This window comes from Pollicipes pollicipes, unplaced genomic scaffold (assembly GCF_011947565.3).
Source record: "Pollicipes pollicipes isolate AB1234 unplaced genomic scaffold, Ppol_2.1 Scaffold_7261;HRSCAF=8764_pilon_pilon_pilon, whole genome shotgun sequence".
Classification (NCBI taxonomy): domain Eukaryota; kingdom Metazoa; phylum Arthropoda; class Thecostraca; order Pollicipedomorpha; family Pollicipedidae; genus Pollicipes; species Pollicipes pollicipes.
The window spans coordinates 38,672,909-38,682,756 of NW_023597054.1; the positions used below are offsets into that span (position 1 = coordinate 38,672,909).

General features: G+C 49.6%; 1 protein-coding gene across 1 annotated transcript; it reads left to right on the top strand.

Annotated features, from left to right (window-relative positions):
- Positions 1-5,878: 5,878 nt before the first annotated feature.
- On the top strand, positions 5,879-8,981 carry LOC119111395 (protein LTV1 homolog). The gene is made up of 2 exons (XM_037235208.1): positions 5,879-6,004; positions 8,280-8,981. The coding sequence occupies exon 2, from the start codon at positions 8,358-8,360 to the stop codon at positions 8,979-8,981; it is 624 nt and encodes a 207-aa protein (XP_037091103.1). The 5' UTR covers positions 5,879-6,004; positions 8,280-8,357.
- The last annotated feature ends 867 nt before the right edge of the window (positions 8,982-9,848 follow it).

Consider the following 9,848-nt stretch of genomic DNA (forward strand, 5'->3'; position numbering starts at 1 on the left):
TATATATATATATGTTTTAATACCTACATGTACATATATACATAGAGAGAGAGAGAGAGAGAGGAGAGGAGAAGAGAGAGAGGGACGAGAGAGAGGACAGAGAGAGAGAGAGAGGAGAGAGAGGAGAGAGAGAGAGAGAGGAGGAGAGAGAGAGAGATAGGAGGAGGAGGAGATGAGGAGAGAGGAGAGAGAGGAGAGAGAGAGAGATCACCGGCGCTCTCCATTTCACAATGGTGCAGTGAACTCTCTTTAAACCGATAGAACTCAGAAACTTTGTCAGAAATTTGATCTGGGATGTACAGAAATAAGGATTCCACGATTGTAGATTGAAGATCAAAATGTGTTGACAATTTGCATCAAAATGGCCAGGTCATGCTTGCATGGATATCTCCAACATTCTGTCAGAATTAAGAAGTGGTACAACTTATGTAACGTAATTTTGAGCTTGCGCGCTCGCATATCTTAGTAACGCAAAACTCGACGACAGGCGTTGCAGTCTCCTCAGGCCGCGCAGCGTCCGCTTCGTGGCTTGTATACATGGTCATGGCCGTATGTATTATACCAATCGCGGCCAACAGGTGGACGAAAGTGCTGACGTGTCTTAAAGAAATACCTTTCGACGCTTTTGGACACCACGTCGTACATTTAGAATTCCAGGCGTAAATATGACATGTGCGGTTTTGAGATTCATGGCAATGGCGTATTGGCTTTCACAGCACCGCGAAATGCTGCTGGAATCTGATTATGGTACTGGATGAGCAGAGGTGAAATTTGTATTTGTCTTGTTGCTGAAACTGTTAATCTGTCCAGAGGCCAACCTCCAAGTTGTAAAAAAGGTTCGCCCGGTGTTACCCTTGAACTGTGCGAATTAATTTTGAGTGACATTTAGAACCATTATTTCGTCTATGGTCATTATTACGCGCTCGGCGGCCGCCCCTGGCGTTACTTGCAGTGGCCAGCCGTGTTCGGTTTTACAAAGACTGCGACCCATGCCATCACTTTCCTTGCTCCCCGAGATTACGGCCGTGTCATTGGGGCTTTATGACGCGCTCAGCTGCTGGGCCTATATGGCAACGCCGTGAGCCATTACACAATCGGCACCCGACGTGCAGGATCAAAGATTTTGATGATATTTGCTTTCTAGTCGATTCTGCAAGAAGGAACGTTCTCAGGGAGACATGGGATGGCTTGTGCGTTTTGAACTCATTCTGACCCACTTTACTCGGCGCTAATGAGACCTTTATTTCTTTCCGGCACAAGGGCCCCTTTGAGTGCAACACTACGAGACACCTTGCTGTCCCCGGTCAAGAGTTGAAGGGTCATTCTGTCACCAGCAGGAATGGGAATCACGGCAGCCGTGATTCAACGCCATTCTGAATAACGCAATAACATCCCTGCTCACCGCAGGTGGTCAAATGATTGGCACATAGACTCCAGTTGGCTTAACGGGCCCATGCTAGAAAAGGACTGGAGAACACACCATTAGGCACTGGGGCCCTGACTGGCACAGAACTCTTCTATTAGCTCAAGGTGAGCACTCATCATAAGTTCATATGTTTCCTTAATTGTCAGAGGGCCCCGACCAACGCAAGAGACCTTGTCATTTTGGCTCCCCCCCCCCTCCCGACTCCCCCATCCCTGTTCAGCAAATCTTTTCCTGGCCGATTCGTGGCCCCCTTGTTGATACATAATGCCCCGTTAGGCACTGTAGACCCCTGAACGATACAGGAGCCGAACCAATGTAAATCGGGGGCCTGGCCTTGTCCCCGCTTGGGAAAAAGTCCCCGGAGCTCAGACCAACATGGAGCTCACTGTTCGTTGTTCGTGATCTCTGGCCGAAACAGAGGAACACCCTCTCAGGGGTTCCTGTCGGTGCATGAGACAATCCTACTGACGTTTCAGATCACGGCCCTATGGGCGGGGTCTTTAGTGCGACCTACAGCCAGCCCTTCGAAGCCTTCAGCCGTCCAGTCGGGCCCTTGATCATTGGTCTCGAGAGGTCCTTCGGTCGCTCTTCGGGCCCCCTCAAACGCCGCTCCGACCCCGGGTCACATGCCGCAACGGGACCCCTGTTCGGCACTGTGGCCCCTAACCAACATGGGAGCCCTTCATTGTGTCAAGACCGAAAATTTGTAACATTGTAAATCGTGGACGCCGGTCTCGTTTCTGCCTGGCAAATGGGTCCCAAGGGCTCAGACGGACATGGCGCCGACTGCTCAGCGTTCGTGATCTCTGACCGACTGACATACTCGCGCTGTCTCAGGGGTTCCTCAAACGGGGGACCTCTGACTGATATTTCAGGTTACGATCCTGCAGGCCGCAATTACTTTTGTGACCTACAGCCAGTTCTTCGGACCCTGATGCCCTCCAACCGGGCCTCTGGTTGTCGGTTCCGGTGGGCCGCCCGGGCCCCTCTTCGGGCCTCATCAAACACTTCCCTTGGTCGGCTCGGGCCCTTGCGGGCACAGAGCCCCTTGTTAGGTGCTTGGGCCCCTGACAAATACAATGCCCCAGACGAGTGTAAATCGCTGGCCCCGGCTTTATAGCTAATTGGGAAGTGGATTCTCAGGCCCGTACTGGCACGGAGCCGAGTAAGCGATATGGTGGTTCCTGACCGACATATAGGCCCATATCGGCTCAGAGAGTCTGATCGGCACAAAACGCCCTCTGACCGTTATTTGAGGGTCCGTCTTCGCAGGTTGGGGCCCCTGAATAAGACTCCGACCAACCCTTTATGCACTTAGACTCTCCAATCGGGCCCTTGATTGTCGGACCGGATGGACCCTCTAGGCTCATCGGGTCTCCTCGGATACTGCCTCTGACCGACTCGGAGCTCCTTCAGAACACAGAGCCCCTGTTAGACGCTGTGGGGCCCCGAGCAATGTAAATCGCTGGATCCCGCTTTTCCCCTGCTTGGGAAATGGGCTCTTAAGCCCATACCGCCACGGAGCCGACTGTGCGCTACTGGTGTGTCTGACCAAAATATGGGCCCTTATCGACTCAGCAAGCCCCTGATGAGCGCGCAAGGCCCTCTGGCTGGCACTGGAGTGCCCGGCCTTGTGGGCCGGGGGCCCTGAATGAGACCCCCGACCGGCCTTTCGGGTCCTTAATCGCACGTTCCGAATGGCCCGAAGGGCCCATTGGAACTAAAGGGGGAGGCATGTGCCCCTATGCCCCCTGCGTGCGCTACTGTGGGGAGGCAAGTCAACATTAGGGGGGCAAGGCCCTCACGAATAATACAAATCGACACCCCTGCCTTGGAAACACTGAACTAGTGTGCTAAACGTTCTAGACTGGCCTCGATTGAGGCCGAATCCACCCTGGAATCGAGCAGCAGCCGAGTCCGACTCAGAATAGCTTCAGATTCTATTGCCGCTTTTGGTTGGAATGATAGCGGACGCCGAGCGCTGCATCGCAGTGGGATTCGCAATAAGACTCGCAGTAAGACTCGCAGTGGGACTCGAAGGAAGACTCGCGGTGGGACTCGCAATAAGACTCGTCGCCGCCCACCGAAGTCAAAGGCAAATCGGCTCCTCATGACCACTGGTCGGTCAGGATTACCGAGCACGGCCCTGCCAGCAGTGAACATCCCGATCGAGATGTGGCGGGCCTGATAACTCCTCGACGCCCTCGTGAATGCACTCCACCCTCTTTGGCCTCGCCCTCGTGGCTCGGAAGCTCGGGCTTTACTGTTGCATCACTCGGCGGGATCACACCGCCCCCCGCACGGTCCGCTTCGTGTGCACACGCCAGACTTGCCGGCCGTCCTTCTACACCACTCATGCGCCACACACAAACGAACGAGAGTGACGAGAACACAGCCAAAAAGAAGATCGGTCGGAGCGACCGGCCCACGTGCCCTGAGACTCACCTGTCCCACAGTCGGCTAGCTGAGCTGAGCGTCGAACGCGCACCCAATCACCCCGCTCCTTGGACCGAGTGGCGCGCACTTGAGCCCGTCTGAATATCAGCAGACAAGGCGCCGTGTTTTCATCAAGGGGGACGGGGTAGCAATTGCAGAGTGCAAGCAGTAGCGATATCTAGTGGCTACGTTGTAAACTAATAGCTTATATCTCTTACGCTAGGTGCTAGGTGCTGGGTAAGCTATTGTAACGGCCTCTACGCTTATCTGATGTTTGGGGACCTGATTTTGGGGGATCTGTTATGCAGAGATGTAGCTTTCCAATTCAGTTGGGTGGGGGGCTCATGCTCCTCTCCCGCCTTGGGCTCCAGTCCCCCCCCCCCCCGCCGCCAACTTGGAAAAGGCAGGGAGCCACCCACATCCGGGGGTGGGAAACCCGTTCATTAGCATATTTTGGCGCAGATTGTGTCATTTTCACTGCTCAGCCCCCCATTTCTCATTTTGCGAAACATTGCCATGCTGTGATGTCGTGCTGTGCTTTAAACGTCAAAGAGCCTACTTCACAGTCCTCTCGTGACAAGAATGAGGAGGCGAGGTAGCTCGCAGTGAGGCGAGGGTTGTCTTGCATGTCATTTGTAGCCATGCCGGGCACGGGGCCGGTGTCGCCCTTGGATCGTCTGGCTTGAGGAATGGCCACTCTCTAGCCGGGTCCGCTGGAATGCCCCAGCGTCGCCATAGAACTGTTTGAGAGGCGCATCATGTTGGGACTGAAGAGAAACGGGACGCAGCGATTTCTGTTCTCACTGTCTTAGACTTAAGCAAGGGGACGGACAGCAAGCCGCGTAAAGAGGGCGTTCCATATTTAGATGGGATCTTGAGCTGAAATACCACCTTGAAGATCATTCGGTGCAGTTCACAGTACTGCACTTCTTAAGACATAAGTCTGCCTAGTTTCTGAGTTACGCGTCCGTGGAGATGCGCAGATTATTTTGAGGAGACTATGTTGTCAAGGTCCCCAGCCATCCCTGACGTCATAACAGCGTCATTCAAAGCCTGGCATTACAATATCCACGTGGCGACCAAGGCCAAGGAAAATGCGGTTGTTGAGCGGTTCATATATCGTGAACGAGAGCCCGTGAGCACGATTTCCGTGATGTATCGGCCGCCAATTGGCCCTCCATCAATGTTTTGCAAGCTGTGACGACGTAATCAAAGAACAACATACTTAGGAACAGATTACTCAACAGATAAAAGTGTCGTCTACAGCGGTCTTTTCCACTTAAAAAAGTACTCCAATCGTATAAGTGAGTTTATTTCATTATATTTGACGCTTTCTTCAATATCTTTTAATGTGGAGCATTCCCTGAAATGACGCATGGACTGACACACGTGTGTGACCGCGGTGATAGTCGAAACAGCGCGCCGACCGTCGCGGTTTTGCAAGTAGTACATTCCAAGCGGTCCGGCCAGGATCAGCCGGGACGTCCAGATTGGCGGTTTGACGTCCAAACTGGCCTGGCTCGGGGACCGTTAGCACGTGCGTATGCGTGTACAGAAAGCGGCGACAACAGAGGCAAGACCGATGAGCCCGACTGCATCAGCCTGACTTGTTGTATTGGCACCACCGCCGATGGAACCCACTTATTGCGAACGTCGCAGTTGCAGTCTAGGTCAAGTTCTTCGACTCCACATCGAGTTCACATTTTGATACGATATCATCTGTTGACATGAATAGCAAAATTGGAAGAAATGATAAGTGACCAATCCGACCTTTCATGCAATAGCCGAGATGAATGAAGCTGGCAGGCGAGCAATCATTCCGCCCGTAATATTACGCAACGTATGGGACTGCTCACGGCGCCTGCTGAACTATGAGTTCAGTGACGTCACGCTAAGGTAGAGTGAATTGGACACTAAAATTGCCGCGTGATCCATTTTCCACGGCCTTGACGTCACGTGCGCTAAGCGTTGGCATAGGCGAATGTGGTGAGCTCGGTACCAAGGGTAGGTTGTGCATATGTGAGTGGGTGGATGGATGGCAGTGGATTGTGTTGAGGCGTTGGATATCATTCTAGCTGTAACTGGGAGTATCAGTATTATTTTATGGTGAAATAACCTAATTTTCTCCAGCCATACAGACTCGTAAGTACTTGTATTCAAGGCGGCAACATCATTAAGTGTGCAGATTTGTGGTACTAGTCAGGTTAGTCCTGTTTCGGTCGCTTGGGCACAAATTATGTCCCTATGTCAAGACAGCTCTTTCCCAATGTCCTGGGTGGGTGGGGTGCAGACTTAAAAGGAACACACCACTCCAAAGGGCTTAAACAGTGTAACAGCAACATTGTTGCAAAAATTTCAGAACCTGTAGGATGCTTGATCCATCTGTTCACAAATTTGTCATGTAATAGATTATGGGAACAAATTGTCTTGGTAATATATGATGTATGAGGTTTTCTGTCAAGGCCCTATCACCATTCTTATACCACTAAAACTAGCAACACACCCAGGGTCAGAGCTCCAAATAGCTCACAAATAGTCAGCACAGTTTTTAATGTGAAGTGCAAAGACATTTGTTCCATGTTGTCAGCCTTGCAGCCTTCAAACTTCTACCAAATGACTTGTGAAAGAAATGTATGCTAGGTTATTATTTGCATGAATATGAGTACATTACAGCTTAATTGTTGCCATATATCTAAGTCCCCAGATAGAGGCAAAGATCCATGAGACCTATTTTGTTTTGTTAGGAGTGTAGGACCCATCCTGTGATGTAATTTGATCAAGGAGCTTATGTAAGTTGAAGATCACTATTTTGTGGCTGGGCATCAGCATGTGACATGTAATGCTGCAGTAACTGATTTAAGTTAGTGCTCCTTGCAATATTCATCATTTAAAACTTTAAATTTGCTTACTAGTGATATGATAGTTGAATGATATGATATGATAGAGTGGTATGATAGTGTGATAGAAATATGCAAATATGCTCCTCAATATGCCATGGTTTATGTCATCTTGCCTTGTGCAACATTGATTGAGAGCCAGTTGACAGTTTGTATCTGGAAGTCATGCTCACTTACACAAGTACCAGATACTGACACTGACAATTGTATTTTTCCTAGCCTCCATTGTCACGTGGCTTATGGAATGGCAGGATTTAAATGATGCTCTTAGGATGTCATGAATGCTAAGGCAACTGGGAGATGCTCTCCCTGGTATACCTATCCCCATTTTCATGGGCATGAAGCTCAGAAACTTAGGTCTTAAGGAGGGCAGGATTGTGAAAAGCATGGAAAGGTCTTCATTATGTCTGAGTTCAAAAACCTCATATAAATGTGGAGTGCTCCTGTTAAAAGATGACATTTGCCCCTTAATTTTGAAGTATTCATATGGTGCAGAAACATGGCTAGCTTGTGAACTGTTCCCAATTTTTTTCACAAACATCCTAAGCATTTAAAAATAGATTTGAGGATATTATTTAATAGCATTGCATGTTTTTTGTGGAATTTGAACTGAAATAGCTATATTAAAGATCATTTGGTGGAGTCCACAGCCCTGCCCTTCTGAAGACCTGAACCCCTCTGGTTTATGAGCTACACACCCATGAAGATGCGTAGACTATTGTGGGGAAAGTAATTCAATGTTATCTAGGCATCAATGACAGCACATAACATCACTGAACTCCTGCCAATCCATTGGCCATGTGGCGATCAAGGCCAAGAAAAATAAGATTGTTGAGTGGTTCACACCTGGCATTTGTGAGCATGATTTCCAGATATAACAGCCATCAATTGGCTCTTGAATCAATGTCTTGCAAGGTATGCTGACAAACAATGATGTATTGAGCATTGTATCTACTCAACAGGAATGGTCTGATATCAGAAGCAGTCTTTTCCACTTAGAAAGTACACCAATATTCATAAGTGAGCTTTTTTGCTCTATCTGATGTTTGGTTCAATGTCTGCAAGTGTGAAACATTCCATTTTTACTTCATTTCATTCATTGCAAGTTCAGCAGAGAAGCATGTAGTCTACTGCCACAATTGTTTTGATATGGGGAATAGGCCATTGGGAGTTGCACATGCATTCTGAGCCAGTCCAAAATACCGCTAGCTATAGCTCGGTCGCCATTACCCTGATGGAGCAGGAAACCTTGTGCATTTAGGTTGAAAGTATCAAGCAACCTTAGGACCCGTTTGTCGTCAAAGTGTCGTCGATGTATGTGTTCATTTTTCATCTCTGTCGATCCTGTGATGGAACACAGCAGGGTGTGATGTGAATTGCTGGTCCGGGGGTATTCGACGTCGTTTCGTTGTTCACGTTTGTTCGGGCGCTGCACGTTCATTACACATTCGTTCACGATGCAGCTCTGAATCCCTGTTCCACTCAGAATGATGGTGCTAATTTGGGTGATTTTCCCCCAGGTCTGATCCAGATATAAGTGGGAGTTTGAAGGAGCACACTGTTTCTGCGAACATCGGGATTGGTTTGCCGATAGCATCATGAGTCGCAAACGGTTCATAGACAAGAATAAATCGGTATCATTTCACCTACTTCACCGGTCCCAAAGAGATCCTCTGGCAGCAGACGAGTCAGCCCCCGCAGAGGGTTCTCGCGGATGGTCGAAGATTCCAAAGGCGATGCGGGGTCTGTCAAGGAGAGAACTTAATGCTAAGTACGGCATATACTTTGATGACGATTACAACTATCTCCAGCATATGAAGGATGCCAAAAAGCAAGATGTCGTTTGGGTGGAGTCCGTGGCCGCCGCCAAGAAAGGGGCAAGCGCCCCCACGCATCTCCTCAGGATGAGTTGTCGGAGGGCGGGCCCGTCCCTGCAGCTACCATCGTCACTCTTCGCTTCGAATGTGGAGGAGAAGGTCGGTCTGCTGAACAAAGCAGCGCCGGATCACAGCCCTCCCGACGAAATTGAGTCCGAGTTGAATGAGATCATGGATGATGGTTACGCGCACGACCCCCAAAATGAATTAGAGGACAATTTCTTCGAGTTAGCGGGTGGCCTGGCGACTGACAGTGAAAGCGACGACGAGATTGAGGTGGAATGGATGATGAGGATGGGGATTTTGATTCTGATCAGTTCGACGAAGAAGCCGTCCACGATCTAAAGCCATTCAGACATGAGTCCAAGTCTCAGTTCACCGAGTACTCCACCACAAGTCAAGGGGGTGCTCAGTACGGTGGAAATGGAGGCACTGAACGAGGAGATTTCGACAATTTCATGGGACAGTACGAGGATCTTGAAGTAGGTGGTCTGGAATCGGGAGGAGATCGCCGGTGCACTGGATCCGAACTCGGATCGCTTACTTCAGCTTGCTGCTGAATTCGAGAAGGCAAAAGAGAAGCCGACGATTGAAAAGGAAGTAGCCGTCAGAGAGACCAAGGAAGATCGCGATGATGAAGACCTGGTTTTTCTCACAGTGTACGAGAATTTGAAAGAGGACAGAATGGACTGTGAAAGTATTCTGTCCACGTATTCCAACAAACGGAATCTGCCTCACCTCATCGATGGTCCGAGTAGCATGCAAAAAATCAAGATAGACAAGAAGGGCATAGTCAAAGATGACAAGCCAAAGTTGACGAAAAAGGCTCTCGCACAACTGAATAAAAGGAGAGAGAAGAATCTGGTGACGACAGTGATGGGTCCGAGTCCTCTTTCGGCAATGAAACGCTCGCAAGTAGGATTTCTATGTTGTCTGTGCGGCCTGAGGGTGAGACCTCTGGTGAAAGGAAGGCAAGGAAACATGAGTTAAAAGCTCTCAGAAGAGAACGTATTCAGGAAAAGAAGGCCAATCAGCTTTTGCCGAAGGTGTTGTCTGAGCGGCAAGCCCAAAGCCAATCGGATAAACTGAAAGCCAAGCAGGCTATTCACTATCACTGACAGACATGAAGCGGTTGAGTGCGTGGAAGGCGAGATGCCCTGTCAACTTTGCTGTGCGAGGATTGTTTAGAACTGAGGTGTGTGAATCATCGGT